We start from the raw sequence: 22,733 nt of genomic DNA, 5'->3' as shown, positions 1-22,733 counted from the left end.
TATGGGGGCACATGTTTTTCTGTACAAAAGACCACAAGGTGGCAATAGGCCTACATGCCATTATTTAGCAGTCAGGTGAGAGGTTGGGTGTATAACATTATACTAAGGCTGCAGACAGGCAGTCCAAATCATATTTTTTCCCACTAATTGGCCAATCAGATCAGCTCTGATAAGGATCTGTGAAAAGATCTGCTGGGATTGGTCAAACGAGAAATTAGTGGGAAAAATATCAGAATATGGCTGCCTGTGTAAACACAGCCTTAGAGGCTTTTGTGTCTGTCATTACTGTTTTAATTTATAGAAACAATCTGGCTGTGAATAGATTTCTGCCATTATGTTCTTTAGAAATGAGGGAGAGAAACACGTAATGAGTCAAATGTTGTCCAGAATGTCATTCCACAGGTGAAAGGAATATCATGATGCTTGTGAACAGACCTTAGTGTGCCATGTTCGGGGTCTCTGCATATTGGACTGATGACCAATATCTAGAAAATCAGAACCATCATGGCTCCTTTCTAAAATGTATGTCTCATATGTCCTACCTCCTTTACAGTATTAATATGGCTGGTGTCATGCCAGTATCCCGTCTACCCAGCCCTCCCTCACCTGTCTACGGCTACCACGCCCCACCTCTCTCTGTGCTGTGCCCTGTGCTGTGACACAGGAAAACCTGAATAGGGGCGAGCTTCCTCACCTGTCTCACCTTACCTGTTCAAACAAACGGCTCCGTTTGAAACTCTACCCCAACCGAATTCACCGAATTCCACCAGGAAACCAACCGCAAATGATAGTTAGAAAAGGTGGTCTAAACAAAGTATTTGTTGGGCCTATCTCCAAGCCAATTTAGAGACATGGAGCCGACGTACCGCGGTCTAGGGCGCTGTTCCTGCGCCTTTTGGTTGGCAGTGTCCTTCGACATATTCGGACTGCTCGTTCTTTTGATCGGTGTTTTTGCGGATATATTCTTCTATGACTTTTTAATCTACGCCGGGGCCATCATCATCTTCCTCAGCCTCGTCTGGTGGGTGTTCTGGTACACGGGCAACATCGAGGTCCCCCCGGAGGAGCTGGAGGATGACGTCGGGCTCTTGAAGAAGGAGCGGGGCATCGCAGGTGCGGTGAGGCGGTTATCCAGCCGTCTCTCCAACAGTGTCAGGAACTCTCTGCGGCGGAATGGAGCCCCCCCCCGCGGGGTCGCGAGAAGGGCAGGGACCGGGCTGTCTACGACGCACATGAGGGATGCCCAACAGCAACCGAAGCCCTCGCCTGTCGTATTGACGATGGGGCCGCTTTATGAGGACATGCACACGGTGTCTGCATCCGTGGACACTGTCATACCTGTCCCGCACACAGCTACAGAGACCTCGGCCATATGATGCGCAATGCGCACAAGGTTAGCCTAATATTTCCAATCGGTCATTAAGCCATTTAGGCTATAGCCTAGGGATACATTTTGTTATTGGATAGGCCTAATTTTCATTAAACATGTGCATAGTTTATAGGTTTTATAGGCCAACTTCATTCTAGGCTATTGTTTTTGCTTGATAATAGCCCACAACTTTGATCCACAATTCAGTAGGCTATAATGTTCCTTATAATACAATTAAATGACAATGTGTTTCAGTGAAAGAAACTGTGTGATCTAATGGAAACAGACTTCCTTTATCTTTCTGTTAACCATTAACGTCATTGAATGGCAGTGCACGCCTAAAGACAAGCCCTGTTCAAACAATAAAACTGTTTCTGAGAGGGCGAAATAGAGCTGCTGCTACATGAAACAATGAAACGTAGGTTGACCAGGAATTGTCTATCTTAGGAGTTAGGACACATTTTTGACATCGATCTAAACTGATGTAAGCTACAGTATGACTGTAGGAGCGGGGCATGTTGCAACTATGTTGCAACTATGACATGAGGTGACCATATATTTTGTCCAACAGAAGTTAGAGGCTTGGCAGCACTGAACCCCATAAGGACATTTCACTTGTCCATCTCACAATGTTTACAAGCACATTTCGTTTTTAATATTGTCCTATGGGATTTTTTCTTTGAAACATTTTGTTTTTAAACTCAAATTATGCTCCTCAGTGAGGACTTTTTGTTTGTTTTATGTTAATTTTGTGAATACTTTGTGGATAATTGATGCAATACTTTGATAATACAGAGATTTTTTCTAGCAAATATGTCAGATTTTCATTTTTAGGTCTAAGTGCTACTGAGAAGGTGCTTGTGAACTTGACCTGGCACCTGTATTCTACATCCCCATCCACAGTGGTGATAAGCAATATAGCACATTAACGACCTTTGTACCCTATGGATTTCCCTACCTTTATTTATACAGACATTACTTTTATATGTCCATATGGCTGCCTCATCATGCTTTATGATTCCGAAGGTGAAAACAAAACCTTTTACCTGTTTGTATTTCCAACTGACAATTCTCAGATTTTTGCCAAACACAGTACCTACACATTGGCTAGAATAACATACAGTGGGGCAAAAAAGTATTTAGTCAGCCACCAATTGTGCAAGTTCTCCCACTTAAAAAGAGTTTCATCATAGGTACACTTCAACTATGACAGACAAAATTAGAAAAAAAAATCCAGAAAATCACATTGTAGGATTTTTAATGAATTTATTTGCAAATTATGGTAGAAAATAAGTATTTGGTCAATAACAAAAGTTTATCTCAATACTTTGTTATATACCCTTTGTTGGCAATGACAGAGGTCAAACGTTTTCTGTAAGTCTTCACAAGGTTTTCAATTGGTGGCTGACTAAATACTTTTTGCCCCACTGTATGAGTGTTACTGTGTGGAATGACAACACTTTGATTATCTACAATAGGCTAGCTTAGACCTTGACACCTTGTTACTCCACACAATAAAGTATGGGAGCGGTGTACTGTACTATGTTTTTGAGCTTCAGTCAGGGTCCTTTTATCACATTGACAGTGATTATATGAGGAACTGCAAAGTTTTTTTTAATGGCTGAGCAATACTACAGATGTAGGATCTTAATTTGATCACCTGGTTGCAGGAGAACCTTCCTGGTTTAAGAAGGCTTCTGAAGTTTGTAATTTCCACTTCCACTAATGAAACTTGTCCATTAATTATAATCCACATAACAATTCACATTTCTTGTTGCTGCAGGATTATTTTCCTGCTGTAGCAAATTGGCTCAAAAATCAAAAAGATCCTACATCTGTAGGCTACCCTGCCAAATTTCAGGTGACTGAAATTTTGGACATTTTACATATACTACATGATAGACTTTTGTATGAAGAAATAATCCCACAGATCTCAAATCAGTAGTCACCAAACAAATGATCAATCACAAACAAACGCTTTGTCAGTCAGCAACAGTGGCGACCTGTCGTTCAGGGCAGGTGGTGCTTTTGAGCCCCACATTTATAGCAAAAAAAAGCCGTTTTTTGGGGGGGTTGCCTATTTTGGTATTAATACGTGTCACATATCAGTTTGCAAACAATGTAAAAATATAAATAAAAAAAAATCATAATAATCATTTAGTTAATAAAGCTGCATACAAACATGGTCTAGTTTTTGCTCTCTTGAGTAATGCAGCTCCAAAATGCAGGTGTTTCAGCCTAGCTCAGTGCTTTCTGTGGTGGTGGTGCAGCCAGCGGAAAATACGGAGCATAGGGGTTGGCAGTGTTCTCAAGTTGCGCCTTAATTTGCTCAGTTTTCTGTCACTCATGGGGACACTACGTCACCGCCAACTCTAAGCCCCATGGGTGCTGCCATAGAGTTACATTAGAAGTGCCCATCAAAGAAGGCTCAAGGCCATTGGCCACAGATAAAATGTCAAATCACGTTATATCTACAGTAGCTTTGAATGGACTGATCATGTCAATGTCATACTTTCAAAATCTTAGCTAGCAGTCATCATCATTAATCAAGTCGACAATCTACAGGGAAATCCTTTTTAATCCTTGTCATATGAAGATAAATAATAGATAAAAACGTATCGGTACTCATCGGCCATTGGACATAAACACTACACAAATTGCAAATTCAACAATGGTTTGGAAGTGGTTTGGAAGGAATCAGTGGCTAACTGCAAGCATTGCAAAGCAATCACTAGCCTGCTCTTCAGTGGAGTGGCTGTGTGGTCCCAAGTCTGGGTTTAAGGTTCTATTTTCCAAGCTTAAAATGATAAACATTCAACATTGGCCATGCTGTCAATCCAGCATGATTTCTGCCGCGCTCAAAACAACTGTTAACTCGGAACTGAGAAATCTGACTTCAGTGAGTTCAAGACAACTGGAAACTCGGGGAAAAAACAAGCTCCGACTGGGAAAATGCGTTTTGAACGGTCATCCAACTCAGAATTGTTAGTCGGGAACTTGGGCCTCTTTCTAGAGCTACGACCTGAAGATCCCTGACGCGTTCATGATTCAACCTTGTTTTTTTCTGAGTTCCCAGTTGTCTTGAGAGCACCATAAATCCAGAGAATGCCAGACTTTGATGACAAAATTTGCCCACAAATGACCACTGCGCCTCCTTCCTGTTCAAGTGAGCACAGCACAATAACGTGAGTCCAAAAATGTCTTGTATGCTGCTGCATAAATTATGTAATATGACAGGGAGATATGTATACTGTTGCTAAGAAAGTAATACTAAGTGTATGTTGTGCAGTAAGCTGTTAGTAACACATGTGCCTCACCCTAATAACTTGGTCCATTTTCCCCTCTTAATTTTGCCTACTGTTCTGACTTGGTGGTACACATGTAGCCCATAACCTGTTTTAGAGAAATGTAATCATCGAATATTGGAAGAGCTTTCATTGTCTGCTTATATGCCCCCTTTATTTATTCTATGGTTCTGACTTGTTGTACAGGGAGAACACTGTAAGAACAGCCCATGTTCGGAATTCTGACACTGTACATTTCAAAAGTTATCAACAAATAGTTATATTGACTTCGTCTGTCCTAGCTCGCTCATTAATGTCTTAATCGAAATTACGGATTGCCTCTTATCCGCTTGTCGTCCCCTTATGCTATAGTTTGTACATCTCAATTGTCAATAGAAACCACATTTGTTTAAGCAAGTCAGCCATATCAGCTATGTTTTTTTAAAAGGCAGTAAATGAGGCTGAATTAAATGTTTAGCTGCCAGACAAGGCTCCGCTGATAGCCAGGTGTAGCAGTGGTAAGGTGTTGGGACTGCTGTTGGGACAGATTTATGTAGATCCTAACAGTTTGTGGGCTCAACAAGATGCAATGGGTTCAACAAGAGGCAATTATGCTAAGCTTTGGTATGGAATTCCCCTTCCTGTAACTATATCTGGCCTGCCGGTCATGTACATACCGTACATACAGTGTCTTCGGAAAGTATTCAGACCCCTTGACTTTTTCCCCATTTTGTTGCGTTACAGCCTTATTCTAAAATTGATTGAATAGTTTTTTTCCCTCATCAATCTACACAAAATACCTCATAATGACAAAGCAAAAACAGGTTTTTAGAAATTGTTGCACATTTATATTGTCAGGCGTGTGCGTACTTGTGCTGAAGTCAGGTGCAGGAGAGCAGAGAATTGTGAACAGGCGCACACTTTACTTCAGCAGGAGAGATATACAGACTGACGCAACCTCGTCCAAAAAACCTCCAGCCAACAAGGCAAAGTGTATAATGCGCAAAACAGTCACAACACATCAAATGTATATAAAACAGGCTTTGTGAAAATAACACGGGAAAACACACACAAGCCTAGTGCGTTCAAAAACACATAACAAACAAACAATCTTCCACAAAGACATGAGAGGGAACAGAGGAATAAATACACATAGTGTAATTGGGGAATGAAAACCAGGTGTGCAAGGAACAAGACAAACAAATGGATACATGAAAAATGGAGCGGTGATGGCTAGAAAGCCGGTGACCTCGACCACCAAACGCCGCCCGAACAAGTAGAGGAGCCGACTTCGGTGGAAGTCGTGACATATACAATGCTCAAAAAAATAAAGGGAACACTTAAACAACACAATGTAACTCCAAGTCAATCACACTTCTGTGAAATCAAACTGTCCACTTAGGAAGCAACACTGATTGACAATACATTTCACATGCTGTTGTGCAAATGGAATAGACAAAAGGTGGAAATTATAGGCAATTAGCAAGACACCCCCAATAAAGGAGTGGTTCGGCAGGTGGTGACCACAGACCACTTCTCAGTTCCTATGCTTCCTGGCTGATGTTTTGGTCACTTTTGAATGCCGGCGGTGCTTTCACTCTAGTGGTAGCATGAGACGGAGTCTACAAGCCACACAAGTGGCTCAGGTAGTGCAGCTCATCCAGGATGGCACATCAATGTGAGCTCTGGCAAGAAGGTTTGCTGTGTCTGTCAGCGTAGTGTCCAGAGCATGGAGGTGCTACCAGGAGACAGGCCAGTACATCAGAAGACGTGGAGGAGGCCGTAGGAGGGCAACAACCCAGCAGCAGGACCGCTACCTCTGCCTTTGTGCAAGGAGGAGCACTGCCAGAGCCCTGCAAAATGACCTCCAGCAGGCCACAAATGTGCATGTGTCAGCATATGGTCTCACAAGGGGTCTGAGGATCTCATCTCGGTACCTAATGGCAGTCAGGCTACCTCTGGCGAGCACATGGAGGGCTGTGCGGCCCCACAAAGAAATGCCACCCCACACCATGACTGAACCACCGCCAAACCGGTCATGCTGGAGGATGTTGCAGGCAGCAGAACGTTCTCCACGGCGTCTCCAGACTCTGTCACGTCTGTCACATGTGCTCATGTGCTCAGTGTGAACCTGCTTTCATCTGTGAAGAGCACAGGGCGCCAGTGGCGAATTTGCCAATCTTGGTGTTCTCTGGCAAATGCCAAACGTCCTGCACGGTGTTGGGCTGTAAGCGCAACCCCCACCTGTGGACGCCGGGCCCTCATACCACCCTCATGGAGTCTGTTTCTGACCGTTTGAGCAGACACATGCACATTTGTGGCCTGCTGGAGGTCATTTTGCAGGGCTCTGGCAGTGCACCTCCTTGCACAAAGGCGGAGGTAGCGGTCCTGCTGCTGGGTTGTTGCCCTCCTACGGCCTCCTCCACGTCTCCTGATGTACTGGCCTGTCTCCTGGTAGCGCCTCCATGCTCTGGACACTACGCTGACAGACACAGCAAACCTTCTTGCCACAGCTCACATTGATGTGCCATCCTGGATGAACTGCACTACCTGAGCCACTTGTGTGGGTTGTAGACTCCGTCTCATGCTACCACTAGAGTGAAAGCACCACCAGCATTCAAAAGTGACCAAAACATCAGCCAGGAAGCATAGGAACTGAGAAGTGGTCTGTGGTCACCACCTGCAGAACCACTCCTTTATTGGGGGGTGTCTTGCTAATTGCCTATAATTTCCACCTTTTGTCTATTCCATTTGCACAACAGCATGTGAAATTTATTGTCAATCAGTGTTGCTTCCTAAGTGGACAGTTTGATTTCACAGAAGTGTGATTGACTTGGAGTTACATTGTGTTGTTTAAGTGTTCCCTTTATTTTTTTGAGCAGTGTATATATATATTGTGGAAGGACCACCAGAGGGCAGGCTGGACTCACGGATAGTAGCCCAACTAGGCATGTGAGTCAAGGGGACCTGAGTCAATTAAGCACAGCTGATGGTACTAATGACCTATTATCTTTTCCCTACAAGAGAGAGGAGGGAACCAGCAAGAGGGAGGAAAAACCTATCTCTGGAAGGTGGCTACCAAGAGAGAAAAGCTAACCACGAAGAACCATTAAGACGGTGACAAACCCGTGACTTTTGTTGTAGTTTAAAGGTAATTGTGTTCCTGTTTCATCTGAAGAAGATGTATGTTTTTCCTTGGGAGATTTTCATTGATTATGTTGGAGTGTTTGTATTGACCAAAATCCCTCAGTAGAGAACTGTGTTCAATCAAGAAACCAACTCCTGACTCGTTTATTCCACCTTTCCGCTTTAGAGTGACGCATATTACATTTACATAAGTATTCAGACCCTTTACTCAGTACTTTGTTGAAGCACCTTTGGCAGCGATTACAGCCTTGAGTCTTCTGTATTTGGGGAGTTTCTCCCATTCTTCTCTGCAGATCCTCTCAAGCTCTGTCAGGTTGGATGGGGAGCGTCACTGCATAGCTATTTTCAGGTCTCTCCAGAGATGTTCGATCGGGTTCAAGTCTGGGCTCTGGCCTGGCCACTCAAGGACATTCAGAGACTTGTCCCGAAGCCACTCCTGCGTTGTCTTGGCTGTGTGGTTAGGGTCGTTGTCCTGTTGGAAGGTAAACCTTCGCCCCAGTCTGAGGTCCTGAGTGCTCTGGAGCAGGTTTTCATCAAGGATCTCTGTGCTTTGCTCCGTTCATCTTTCCCTCGATCCTGACTAGTCTCCCAGTTCCTGCCGCTGAAAAACATTCCCACAGCATGATGCTGCCACCATCATGCTTCACCGTAGGGATGGTGCCAGGTTTCGTCCAGACATTACGCTTGGCATTCAGGCCAGAGTGTTCAATCTGTTTTGTCTGATGAAACCAAATCTCGTTTCTCATTGTCTGAGAGTCTTTTGCTGCCTTTTGGCAAACTCCAAGTGGGCTGTCATGTGCCTTTTACTGAGAAGTGGCTTCCGTCTGGCCACTCTACCATAAAGTCCTGATTATTGGAGTGCTGCAGAGATGGTTGTCCTTCTGGAAGGTTCTCCCATCTCCACAGAGGCACTCTGGAGCTCTGTCAGAGTAACCATTGGGTTCTTGGTCACCTCGCTGACCAAGGCCCTTCTCCAATTGATCAGTTTGGCCAGGCAGTCAGCTCTAGGAAGAGTCTTGGTGGTTCCAAACTTCTTCCGTTTAAGAGTGATGGAGGCCACTGTTCTTGGGAACCTTCAATGCTGCAGAAATTGTTTGGTACCCTTCCCCAGATCTGTGCCTCGACAAAATCCTGTCTCGGAGCTCTACGGACAATTCCTTTGACCTCATGGTTTGGTTTTTGCTCTGACATGCACTTTCAAGGGTGGGACCCTATATAGACATGTGTGTACCTTACCAAATCATGTCCAATCAATTGAATTTACCACAGGTGGACTCCAATCAAGTTGTAAAAACATCTCAATGATGATCAATGGAAACAGGATGCACCTGTTCTTCTGTAAATAAGGTATTTCAGTTTTTTATTTGTGTTATGAGAATTATGTTCTCAATGTTCATAAACTGAACTTCAATTAAACTACTCGGTCTGTTACCAAGAATTTGTAAGGTTCTTGTTAAAATGAAACAGAGGCCAGTCTACAACAGTCAGCAACGTTTATTTATGAGAGCTCTCCTTATCTATTCCTGTACATTGGTTTATATACCTCTCATTTCGTCATAAATGTCCCTCCTCCTCTCAGACAATATAGTTCACAAGTCTTCTCCTACTCATATATTGCCTGCCACCTGTTATACAATCTACTATAAGGCCAAGGTTTCTCCCCTCCCTGGGTGGGGAGACTTCCTTCCCTGTTATCAGTTCCACAGTGGTCACAAGATGTCTGCCACAGTTCCTCTTCTCTTATGGACAAACATTCTCCATCATTATACAGAGACAGGGTAGAATTCTGTTAGTTATAGTTCTACGTTAAATGTATACATCATTTAGTCATTATTCATAAAATTCATAACAATTTGTAATAGATTTGCAAACTTTTCTGAACTATTTAATCCATTTTAGCTGTAACGTAACAAAAAGTAACAAAAAGTGGAAAAAGTCAAGGGTTTTGAATACTTTCCCGAATGCACGGTACAGCTGCAATATCAGTGTCTGTAGTTTCTGCAAACCCTGTCTGGAGGAGTTCTGGGAGCAGCATGGCTCTGAAAAAGGTCCTTCCCACTTTAAAAAAATACTATACTACACACTGTAGTATCCCTTGATCATGTGTAGGACTTTGTATATAATTTTGTAGTATACTGTAGTAAATACTACAGAAATAGTAAATACTACAATATTTCATTTGTATAGACCCTGCACATTCCCCTCACCCATATCCCAATATGTGGAACCCGTAAGTGAAAAGCCTACATGCCAAGTATAGACTTTCTATCTATCCTTTCGTTATGGAAAATTTGCTCTTTTAGTGTTCCTCAAGGAGAAGCCTCCACTTCTGTGTCAAAGATAATAAAACAAACACTTTAGCACTACTATCACACCCTGATCTGTTTCACCTGTCCTTGTGCTTGTCTCCACCCCCCTCCAGGTGTCCCCCATCTTCCCCATTATCCCCTGTGTATTTATACCTGTGTTTTCTGTCTGTCTGTGCCAGTTTGTCTTGTTTGCCAAGTCAACCAGTGTTTTTCTCCTAGTGCCTGGTTTTTCCCTCATCCTCCTGGTTCTGATCCTTGTCTGTCCTGACTCTGAGCCTGCCTGCCTGACCATTCTGCCTGCCCCTGACCTCCAGCCTGCCTGACCATTCTGCCTGCCCCTGACCTCCAGCCTGCCTGACCATTCTGCCTGCCCCTGACCTCGAGCCTGCCTGCCTCCCTGTACCGTTTTGGACTGACCTGGTTATGAACTCTTGTCTGTCCCCGACCTGCCTTTTGCCTACTCCTTGGACTATAAAAGATATCAGGGCTCAAACCATCTGCCTCCTGTGCCTGCATCTGGGTCTCGCCTTGTATCGTTATAACTACAGTAAATAATATAGTATATACTCTTTTTTTACTACAGAATTTATACTATCATAAACTGTAAATACTACATGAAAGTCTGCAAAAACACTACAGTGAATAATATAGTATTCCTAACATAGTATATACTGTAGTATTTTTTTCAGGCAAAGTGTGCTGTATTTTACTACTTAATGTAGATGTCTGAAAGAATTCTATGGGCTAGGAGAAAGTGTAATCTATGGTTTGGTTTTCTTTAAATAGACACCTCAAACAAGCCTCTGCTAGCTAAAAATCAATGGGACTGATACGGGCAACCATGCAATTTTCTAAAATGTATGGCTTAATCAAGTGAAATCAACTCAATTATTTTGTTTGACATTAGTTAGGGGATTTGTCAATAATACAAAAATAATGTTGCATGGTTGCCCCTATCACTTCCATAGATTTTTAGCTAGCTGTGGTGGATAATGTTAGCTGAAGTTTAAAGAAAACCTAATCATGAATTGCCGTTTCTTCTGCCCCATAGACTACTTTAACAATACATATTTTTTGGCAAGTATCATACCAAAACAAGCAACCTACTGTACAACGGTCTCTTTCTTTGTTGGTGGCCCACTCTTTGATGGTATGCACGTCTTACAGAGTGTGACTTTAAAGTTGGTCTCTTCAGTCAGCTATATTGTGGTTTGGGTGAACAGCCATAAGTTGGGTCAGTTGAATGTCTGTTATTGGATGGCTGTGTGTGTGTGTGTGGGGGGTGGGGGGTCTGTGTGTAGGTCTGTCTGTGTGTGAGAGAGATCTAGAGATATGGAGAGAGAGCTGGAGAGAGAGAATCAGTATCTGGGAATCAGTACCTGGGAATCAGAAGGGATGTGCATGCTACTCTTCAGAGGGGTCATCCTATGTAAAATTGTTCTCAGTTGATTTATACTTTTTCTGTGAAGTGAAAATGTTCTGTTCATGTGTAGATAAAAAAATTGTTGCGCAAATTAACTGTTCACTTGTGGATTCCCCCTTCTCCCATTCAATGCTACATTCAATAACACTGGATTTACAAATATTTGGAGAAAAATGTGTCAGAAGGGCGAAACCTTACCTTACAGGTTCAGGTCACTGTAACCATGTCTGACGCAACTGCAGCCTGTTATAGACACATGCATCCAGTAAAGAGCTGTACATTCAACTCCAGCTCTGAGGTAGAATGGAGGCTAAAACTCTCCAGGAACACGTGTTCTCCTGCTGTGCTGTATGTACTGAGGTCTTCACTGTCCCATTGGACCTCAGCTGCCAGACCTGTGGCTGTAGCTTCTGCATACCCTGTCTGGATGAGTTCTGGGAGCAGCAGGGCTTTGAAGTATGTCCTATGTGCAATATCGACTACCCTGGAGGTCCTCAGAGAACGTGTGAGGAACACGGGGACAAACTGAAGATCTTCTGTGTCACAGACCTGCAGCCTATCTGTGATTATCATTGGTCAGTTGACCATAAGGATCACAAAGTGTACCCAATAGCTGAGGCAGTGGTGGACTGCAAGGTAAGCTGCGACAGCAAATCTATTTAGTGTTTAAATCTATTCCCAGTGCAGGAGTTAATCCTTGTGGGCTAACTCCCACTACCCAAACTATTAGGTTACTATAATAATAGTTTCGGCAACCAGAATGCACATTCAGCTAAATGCCACTAAACTTTAATGACTTCGTCCCCAATAAATAGTCCCTAAGTGCGCCCAAAAGTGTTGCTGTTTTGATGTTCCTCTTATAAAACCCATGATTCTGATTTGAATGAGAGCATCAGGCACCGGAAAGCTGGACAGAACAACAAAATGAATACATTAAAGGGATAGTTAGCTTTTTTTTAAGTTTGGCTTATTTTCAACTTCCCTAGGGTGTTGTTTCCACCAAACCGTTTTTAAATGAGCTTGCTGGTTATTTAGTAACATCCAGAAACAACAACACCCTAGGTTGAAAATGAGCTAAACTTTTTAAAAAGCAAACTATCCTTTTAAGACATTATATGTCTTACAAATGCATTACAACCACATCATAATGCATTATACCTGTAGGCTTCGGGTAAACTGTTACCAACAAATGCAGGATAGTAATTTACAGTGACTTAAATGGACTTTCTTGGGTCAAAATAGAAAAAAAGAGTAGATTATGGCCCGTTTGTACAACAATTTAGTTTTTTAAGACATCTTGGACCTTGGGCTGTTTTTAGGACAGGGATTTGTCAAATGTTAGACCCAGCACTTAGTCAAGGCTAAGTTGGACTGTGGAAAACTTTGCAGGTGTCAGTGGAGGGGTATTTTCTTACCCTCCTCCCTCCCACCTTAGACATTCTCTCCGTCTATTAATACTCACCGTCTTCCCATTATTTCTTGGTTATTGTGTTTCTTTCCAGATGGACCGTATCATTCTTATGGAATACACTGGCCCCACCAGTCTTGTGACTTATTAAATGATTATTGCATCACCCTCATCAAAATGTTTTTGGCTGTATAAGGCAGACCCCCTTGCATCATCACTCTGACGTGCCAATCTCCCCCCTTTCCAACAGCACTGATCTCAGAATACTGCATCAATTAAATGGGACTATCACTCGCTCTCTGGTCTTCCTTCAAAGATATCTGGTGGATAGCTGTGATTTATCATGCAGTGGGAGGTGTTTATTTGCATATCCACTACTCAAGCAGATGGAAGCCCTATGGACGTATTCATTTCCTTTAAGCATTCAAGTTTAATTGAGGTAGACCCCAGAGAACCCCGGCAACAGCTGTGGGAGGAGCATAGTAACCTTATCTGACCCTGCTGCTTCTCCAGCCCTGTTTTAAAAACCTGACAGGCAGAATGGCATCCAGGCACTGCGAAGAAAATCTCTCCTGCCCCCTCTGTGGAATTATCTTCAACCAGCCCGTTGTGCTCTCCTGCCCACTCTGTGGAATTATCTTCAACCAGCCCGTTGTGCTCTCCTGCCCACTCTGTGGAATTATCTTCAACCAGCCCGTTGTGCTCTCCTGCCCACTCTGTGGAATTATCTTCAACCAGCCCGTTGTGCTGGAGACGTTCCTCCATGAATGAGATTGTGGTAAACAACCATTCTGGAGAAGACCTGCGAGTCCTTCAGGAAGGAGATGAGCAGCAGGAATAACCCTATGGGGTGTAAGGAACACGGAGAGACACTCTCACTCTTCTGTCTGGACGATCTGCAGCCCATCTGTGCTGCGTGCCAGACGTTGGCGGTACATAAGGGGCACAGGCTCTACCCCATTGGGGAAGGTGCACACGACTGTAAGGTAGGCGAACACAACCTTGGTTGTCTTCACTGTGCCATCAGTGTCACTGTCACTGAATGTGTCTCATCAGCCATACCCTCGCTCTTAACTTTGCTTGTCAGAGGGAAACTAACTTTCATCTGTACGTTCAGTCTCTTCTAACCTCCGGCTGCCATCCTTTACCGCCCGCATTGTCAAATAACTTGCCCAAAACTTTCACAAGTCGCTAAACCAGCAGCACTTCTTTCATCATGAACAGGAATATATTACTTTTTAAGTTTTTAGTTTGACACTTTTGTTTTGTAAAAACGTGTGTGTTATAGAAACCATATTTGACACAGTGGGATGGTTAACAGGGGGGTTTGGAAAAGTTGATCATTCTATTAATAGATTCATATGTTGGGTTGGTCGATGCTTGGGCCCCTGGGAGGAATGAAACCAGATCCCAGGTCTCTCAAGTGTACCCATCTACATTCCCCTCCTCTCCTGGCCCACCAGCTGTCTTTGACCCTGTTCTAGGAACAAGAAACATTTTAACGTTAGAATTTAATACTCAGACAACATCAACAGAGCATGGATCATGAGCTTGAGTGTGCCTCAATGCAGAAAACTCAATGTCCAAACTTTCCACATTGCTTTGGCACGTTGACTTTCTGAATCTGTGTGTAGTCTCTTGTTTCATCATCGTCTCCACCCTCTCTGTCACTCAGTCACATGATCCAGACTCTATTAATGTTGCAGTGGCATTAGCTAGGTCCAGCTATCAATTGATCTGGATCTTCCAGTTAAGGGGGTATTGGGAACTTTTACACATGCAGCTGAATGCTGTGATGGTGCTGCGATGCAGCAGTACCTGACAGATGAAACCAACACATTGTGCTGTTGACATTCTGGCTTATGGCCAGCCTGACCCTGTAGTATGTGTTAAAGTGTAAATATCTTGCCATTACATTCCAGGAGGAACTCAAGACTGCATTGACCCCATTGAAGGAGAAGCTGCAGCTGTTCAAGAAGGCCATGGTTGTCTGTGATCAAACGGCAGAGCACATCAAGGTGGGGTATTGCATTTCTAGCACTTTAAACAGATTTTGATGGCGTCCTTTCTGGATCAATACATCTTCTAACGCTCATGGAACCCATCATCAGTAATGTAACCTGGGTTCATTGAGTGTTTCAGGTCTTTCATGTCTAAACATGTCTAATTCCAGAACCAGGTTGAACATACTGAAAGGCAGATAAAGGATGAGTTTGAAACCCTTCGCCAGTTCCTGAGAGATGAGGAGGCAGCCAGATTGAATGTTCTGAAGGCAGAGGAGGATCAGAAGAGTCTGCTTCTAAAGGAGAAGATTGAGGAGATGTCCAACGAACTGACGTCCCTCTCAAACACCATCAGAACCGTAGAGCAAGAGATGAGGTCGCAGGACATCCCATTCTTACAGGTATACATAGTATGAAGTTAAACCCTACTTACAGTACAAAGGGAATTCCCAAAGCAAAATAAAGACAAAAAATATAGAAACATAACATGCATGTGGAATATTGTAGCTGTCCATCTAAAAGTGATACATTTACTTGCTTTTCAGAACTACAAGGATATCATCAAGAGGTAAGTGGAGTCAGGAATAGCCATTCGTTTGACTGTGAATGTGGCAGACACATCTAAGGCTAATGTGTGTTTCCAGATTCAATTATTATCTTGACTTAGGCCTAGAATCAATCAGATCAATCTTTAACCAGCGATAGCCAACACCTGCATTGCTGATGTTTTGGCGGTGTCGAAGGTGTAACTGTGTTGGAGCTGTCAACTGATTGAATAGAGCCTTTAAAGGTAGACTCAGCGATATGACGCAGGTGCACAAAGTAAACAGCATACAACAACTAAGAGCGTTGAAGCGCGAGGCTATACTTCTTAGCTGTTTTGGCCCCTACCATGCTCTAACAGCATGAAGCGAACTCATGCACACATAGATACTGTGTATGACTGTGTGAAAGTCTTGCATCTCACTTATCGCAATATCTGCGGTGCTGCTCATGGCAATGTCATTTCACTGAGTCTACCTTTAACAAAAACAGATCATCCTGTTAAAATGAACTTTACTTTGACACAAAATAGCAATAAATATGATACAATCCATCATACATCAATTTCATGGTAAAAGAAGATATATTTCCGCTGGAATAATAGACAGGATATGACTCATCACTGAATGTCGTCATTCCAGAACCTGGCATATGCCGCTGGATCCAAAGATGATTCCTGGAACTCTGATTGATGTGGCAAAGCACCTGGGTTCTGTAAAGTTCAACATCTGGGACAAGATGAAGAGCATCATTCAATATAGTGAGTATTAATCAAACATGAGTGGGTAGAAGTGACTGTGTCACAATGGCGTGTATAAGTGGCAGAGGAAGTCAGGCGCAGGAGAGTCAAAATAGAGTGTAGCATGGAGTACTTTAATAAAAGTTCCAGTAATAAGCTCCATAACACTCACTAAAAAATATAATACAAAATCTGGGTATGAAGACCCATCGCACACTTATACACAAAACACACAACACTTGACAACGAACAATCTCTGACAAACACATGAAGGGAAACAGAGGGTTAAATACACAACAGGTAATGAAATGGGATTGACAACAGGTGTGTGGGAAGACAAGACAAAACCAATGGAAAATGAAAAATGGATCGATGATGACTAGAAGACCGGTGAAGTCGACCGCCGAACACCGCCCGGACAAGGAGAGGCAACGACTTCGGCAGAAGTCGTGACATTACCCCCCCCTGACGCGCGGCTCCAGCAGCGCGTCGACACCGGCCTCGGGGACGACCCGGAGGGCGAGGTGCAGGGCGATCCGGATGGAGGCGGTGGAATTCTTTTAACATAGAAGGATCTAAAACGTCCTCCACCGGAACCCAGCATCTCTCCTCCGGCCCGTACCCCTCCCAGTCCACGAGGTACTGAAGGCCCCTCGCCCGACGTCTCGAATCCAAAATGGATCGAATAGCGTACGCCGGGGCCCCCTCGATGTCTAGAGGAGGCGGAGGAACTTCACGCACTTCAGCCTCCTGGAGCGGGCCAGCCACCACCGGCCTGAGGAGAGACACATGGAACGAGGGGTTAATACGGTAATTAATGGGCAGTTGTAATCTATAACATACCTCGTTCACTCTCCTCAGGACTTTAAACGGCCCCACAAACCGCGGACACAGCTTCCGGCAGAGCAGGCGGAGGGGCAGGTTTCGGGTCGAGAGCCAGACCCTGTCCCCTGGTACAAACACCGGGGCCTCACTGCGGCGACGGTCTGCGCCAATTTTCTGGCGCCTTATGGCACGCTGAAGGTGGACGTGGGCTGCCTCCCAAGTTTCCTCAGCGTGCCGAAACCAATTGTCCACCGCAGGAGCTTCGGTCTGACTCTGATGCCAAGGAGCCAGAACCGGCTGATACCCTAATACACATTGAAAAGGGGTAAGGTTAGTAGAGGAGTGACGTAGCGAGTTCTGGGCTATCTCTGCCCAGGGCACGAACTTCGCCCACTCCCCTGGCCGGTCCTGGCAATAGGACCGCAGAAACCTGCCCACATCCTGGTTAACTCTCTCCACCTGCCCATTACTCTCGGGGTGAAAACCTGAGGTAAGACTAACCGAGATCCCCAGACGTTCCATGAACGCCTTCCAGACCCTTGACGTGAACTGGGGACCCCGATCAGACACTATATCCTCAGGCACCCCATAATGCCGGAAAACATGTGTAAACAGAGCCTCCGCAGTTTGTAAGGCCGTAGGGAGACCGGGCAAAGGGAGAAGACGACAGGACTTAGAAAACCGATCCACAACGACCAGGATCGTGGTGTAACCCTGTGAAGGTGGAAGATCAGTCACAAAATCCACTGACAGGTGCGACCACGGCCGTTGAGGAACGGGTAAAGGTAAAAGCTTACCTCTAGGCAGGTGTCTAGGAGCCTTGCACTGGGCGCACACCGAACAGGAGGAAACATAAATCCTCACGTCCTTAGCTAAAGTGGGCCACCAGTACCTCCCATCAAGACAGCGCATCGTCCGACCTATCCCAGGATGACCAGAGGAGGGTGATGTGTGAGCCCAATAGATCAATCGGTCGCGGACAGCAGACGGAACGTACAAACGACCAGCTGGACATTCAGGAGGAGAGGGCTCTGCACGTGACGCCCGCTCAATGTCCGCGTCCAGCTCCCACACTACTGGCGCCACCAAACACGACTCTGGGAGTATGGGAGTGGGATCCATGGGTCGCTCCTCTGTGTCATACAGCCGAGACAATGCGTCTGCCTTGACGTTCTGGGAGCCTGGTCTGTAAGTAAGCGTAAACACAAAACGAGTGAAAAACATGGCCCACCTTGCCTGGCGAGGATTTAGTCTCTTCGCCTGCCGGATGTACTCCAGATTGCGGTGGTCAGTCCAGATGAGAAAAGGGTGATTAGCCCCCTCAAGCCAATGCCTCCACACCTTCAAGGCTTTTACGACAGCTAACAGCTCTCGGTCCCCCACATCATAGTTACGCTCCGCCGGGCTGAGCTTCTTCGAAAAGAAAGCACAGGGGCGAAGCTTCGGTGGCACACCCGAACGCTGAGAGAGCACTGCTCCTATCCCAGCTTCGGATGCGTCCACCTCTACTATGAATGGCAAAGAGGGATCCGGATGAGCCAACACAGGCGCCGAGGTAAACAGAGCCTTCAGTTTACCAAAAGCCCTATTCGCCTCGGCCGACCACTGCAAGCGCACCGGTCCCCCCTTTAGCAGTGAGGTAATGGGAGCTGCAACCTGACCAAAACCCCGGATAAATCTCCGGTAGTAATTGGCAAACCCTAAAAAACGCTGCACCTCCTTTACCGTGGTTGGAGTCGGCCAATTACGCACGGCTGTAATGCGGTCGCTCTCCATTTCCACTCCTGAAGTGGAAATCTGATGCCCTAGGAAGGAGATGGATTGTTGGAAGAACAAGCATTTCTCAGCCTTGACATATAAATCATGCTCCAACAGGCGACCAAGCACCCTGCGCACCAAGGACACATGCTCAGCGCGTGTAGCAGAGTATATCAAAATATCATCGATATACACCACTACACCCTGCCCGTTCAGGTCCCTGAAGATCTCATCTACAAACGATTGGAAGACTGATGGAGCATTCATCAACCCATATGGCATGACCAGGTACTCATAATGACCTGAGGTGGTGCTAAATGCCGTCTTCCACTCATCACCCCTCCTAATACGCACCAGATTGTACGCACTCCTGAGATCCAATTTTGTGAAGAAGCGGGCCCCGCGCATTGACTCCATTACTGTATTAATCAAAGGTAGCGGGTAACTATATTTTACCGTGATTTTATTAAGGTCTCGATAATCAATGCACGGGCGTAAACCGCCATCCTTCTTCTTCACAAAAAAGAAACTCGAAGAGGCGGGTGAAATGGATGGCTGAATGAACCCCTGACGCAGGGATTCAGAGATATAATTATCCATAGCCACTGTCTCCGCTTGCGACAGAGGATACACGTGACTCCTGGGATATGCAGCGTCTACCAGGAGATCTATCGCACAATCCCCCTGTCGATGGGGTGGTAATTGAGTCGTCTTCTTTTTACAGAAGGCGAGTGCCAAATCGGCATATTCTGGGGGAATGCGCACGGTGGAAACCTGGTCTGGACTTTCCACCGTAGTAGCACCAACGGAAACCCCTACACACCTACCTGAGCACTCTCGCGACCACCCCGTGAGAGCCCTCTGTGGCCAAGAAACAGTGGGGTTATGAGTAGTTAGCCAGGGTAGGCCTAACACCACAGAATACGCAGGGGAATCAATAAGGAAAAGACTAATCTTCTCCTTGTGACCCTCCTGCGTTATCATAGACAAAGGTGCGGTGACCTCCCTGATAAACCCTGACCCTATTGGTCGACTATCTAAGGCATGAATAGGGAAAGGCATATCCACAGAAACAATAGGAATCCCTAAACTATAAGCTAAATTTTTATTAATGAAATTCCCAGCCGCGCCTGAATCTACTAGCGCCTTATACTGGGAATGCAGGGAAAAATCCGGAAAGGTGACAGAGACAAACATAAGTGCAGCAGAGGGCTCTGGATGAGTATGGTGCCTACTCACCTGGGGTGATGCCAGAGTGCCCTGCCTGCCTTCTCTATTCCCAGAGGAACCAACCCGGCACCGATCAGCAGTGTGATCTCTGCGATCATAGATGGTGCTCGAGCGGGTACCCCCTCCAGTCTCCCTGCGCACCATCCCTCCCAAATCCATAGGTTCGGGAGAGAGAGTGCGAGAGGATGGAACAACCAGACCCCGATCTAGACGTCCCCGAGTAGCCAGCATGTTGTCCAGCCTGATGGACATATCCACCAGTTGGTCGAAGTTGAGGGTGGTGTCTCTACAGGCCAGCTCCCGACGGACGTCCTCGCGTAGACTACAACGGTAGTGGTCGATCAGGGCCCTGTCGCTCCATCCAGCGCCGGCAGCCAAAGTCCTAAACTCCAACGCGAACTCCTGAGCACTCCTCTTCCCCTGCCTCAGATGATAGAGGAGCTCACCTGCTGCTCTGCCTTCGGATAGGTGGTCGAATACCTTCCGGAAATGGCAGATGAGCTCCTCAAAATGGTCCAACGCCTTATCCTCTCCACACACAGCGTTGGCCCACTCCAGGGCTTTCCCGGTAAGGCAGGAGATGAGGGCGAAGCTTTTCTCACGGTCTGTTGGTACTGGAGAGACCGTGGCCAGATACAAGTTCAGTTTTAGGAGAAAACCCTGGCAGCTGGCAGTATCTCCATTGTATCCCGTGGGTAGGGACAACTGGATCCTGTTCTGTTCCGGCGGGGAAAAAACGTTCGAAGGAATTCCAGGGGGTGGTGGAGGTACTGGACACGCTCCCTGTCTCTCCCAGCGGTCCATACTCTGGACAATGCGATCCATGACAGCGCACAGACTGTCAATCTCCGCCGCGTGTTCCAGGACGCGTTCCTCAACCTCCATTAGTGAAGTGCCTCCTCCTGCTGACTTCATTTTTTTAGGGTCAGAGATTCTGTCACAATGGCGTGTATAAGTGGCAGAGGAAGTCAGGCGCAGGAGAGTCAAAATAGAGTGTAGCATGGAGTACTTTAATAAAAGTTCCAGTAATAAGCTCCATAACACTCACTAAAAAATATAATACAAAATCTGGGTATGAAGACCCATCGCACACTTATACACAAAACACACAACACTTGACAACGAACAATCTCTGACAAACACATGAAGGGAAACAGAGGGTTAAATACACAACAGGTAATGAAATGGGATTGACAACAGGTGTGTGGGAAGACAAGACAAAACCAATGGAAAATGAAAAATGGATCGATGATGACTAGAAGACCGGTGAAGTCGACCGCCGAACACCGCCCGGACAAGGAGAGGCAACGACTTCGGCAGAAGTCGTGACAGACTGTACTTTTTCCTCACAGGAAATAAAGTTATTCTATATATTTAATTTAATCTCAGTTCTGCCCTTTCTATCATCTGTCTTCCATTTGAGGCTTATCTCTTCTCCTCTCCCCCCAGCTCCTGTGACTCTGGACCCCAACACAGCCGCTAGCTGCTTCATCCTGTCTGAGGATCTGACCGTGGTCCAGTGCTGCTCCCAGGTCTTCAAGCTCCCAAACAACCCCGAGAGGTTTGACATCAGTGCTGAGTTACTGGGCTCTGAGGGGTTCTGCTCTGGCCGCCACAGCTGGGAGGTAGAGGTAAAGGCTAACACATACTGGGTGGTAGGCGTGGCCAGCGAGTCCATCAACAGGAAGGGCAAGCACGTGCTGACGCCAGCCGAGGGCTTCTGGACTATACGCTTCCGCAACGGCGAGCACAAGGCGTGCACGGCACCGTGGGCGCCCTTGACCATGATGAGGAAGGAGCCCCAAGTCATCAGGGTAGTGTTGGATATGGACAGGGGCAAGGTGACCTTCTTTGACCCCCGGGAGAGGACGCCCCTCTATACGTTTACAGACCTCATCTCACCCCGGGTGTTTCCTTACTTCTGCACTGCCTGTAAGGAACACCCTCTGAGACTGCTGCCTGTCAGGCTGTCTGCTGCTGTGGTGCTCTAGAGGGCTCCATGGGGGTTCATTACTAACAAGCAGCGGAGGCTCAGTTACTTGCAGATAGATCCAGTTGAGTTTACCACCTAGTCCTAGATGATGAAGGCTGATCACTTGGAAAAGACAGTCTGGAATAAAGCATGTAATGGTCTTATGTTTGTGAGTATTGTGTCTACAGATGATATACACCGAGTATAACAAACATTAGGAACAACTTCCTAATATTGAGTTGCACCCCTTTTGTCCTCAGAACAGCCTCAATTTGTCAGGGCATGGACTCTACAAAGTGTAGAAAGCATTCCACAGGGATGTTGGCTCATGTTGACTCCAATGCTTCCCACAGCTGTCAGGTTGGCTGGATATCCTTTGGGTGATGGATTGAGGATCATTCTTTATATACACAGGAAACTGTTGAGTGTGAAACACCCAGCAGCGTTGCAGTTCTCAACACACTCAAATCGGTGCCACTGGCACCTACTACCATTTATCTGGCCCATTCACTCTCTGAATAGCACATATACACATTTGTCTGAAGGCATAAAAGTATTTCTTTAACCTGTCTCCTCCCCTTCATCTACACTGATTGAAGTGGATTTAACAAGTGATATAACTAAGGCATCATAGCTTTCACCTGGTCAGTCTGTGTCATGGAAAGAGTAGGTGTTCCTAATGTTTTGGTCAGTGTACATGTTGACTTGAAAAGTAGCAAGTAT

The 22,733-nt window shown here is 45.6% G+C and overlaps 1 protein-coding gene and 1 pseudogene across 1 annotated transcript; both read left to right on the top strand.

Annotated features, from left to right (window-relative positions):
- The first annotated feature begins 636 nt into the window (after window positions 1-636).
- Window positions 637-12,172, top strand: LOC129844090 (transmembrane protein 238-like). The gene is made up of 2 exons (XM_055912464.1): window positions 637-1,393; window positions 10,329-12,172. The coding sequence occupies exon 1, from the start codon at window positions 852-854 to the stop codon at window positions 1,374-1,376; it is 525 nt and encodes a 174-aa protein (XP_055768439.1). The 5' UTR covers window positions 637-851; the 3' UTR covers window positions 1,377-1,393; window positions 10,329-12,172.
- A 1,323-nt stretch (window positions 12,173-13,495) lies between these two features.
- LOC129844082 (zinc-binding protein A33-like) lies at window positions 13,496-22,171 on the top strand (annotated as a pseudogene).
- Window positions 22,172-22,733: the final 562 nt, after the last annotated feature.

The sequence above is a fragment of the Salvelinus fontinalis genome, unplaced genomic scaffold (genome assembly GCF_029448725.1).
Source record: "Salvelinus fontinalis isolate EN_2023a unplaced genomic scaffold, ASM2944872v1 scaffold_0171, whole genome shotgun sequence".
Classification (NCBI taxonomy): Eukaryota; Metazoa; Chordata; class Actinopteri; order Salmoniformes; family Salmonidae; genus Salvelinus; species Salvelinus fontinalis.
The sequence above is the reverse complement of the archived record's forward strand: the minus strand, read 5'-3'. Positions and strand labels throughout refer to the sequence as shown.

What these genes read in the sequence shown, in the direction of transcription:
- LOC129844090 (XM_055912464.1), top strand. Translation starts at nt 852, where the DNA reads ATGGAGCCGACGTACCGCGGTCTAGGGCGCTGTTCCTGCGCCTTTTGG.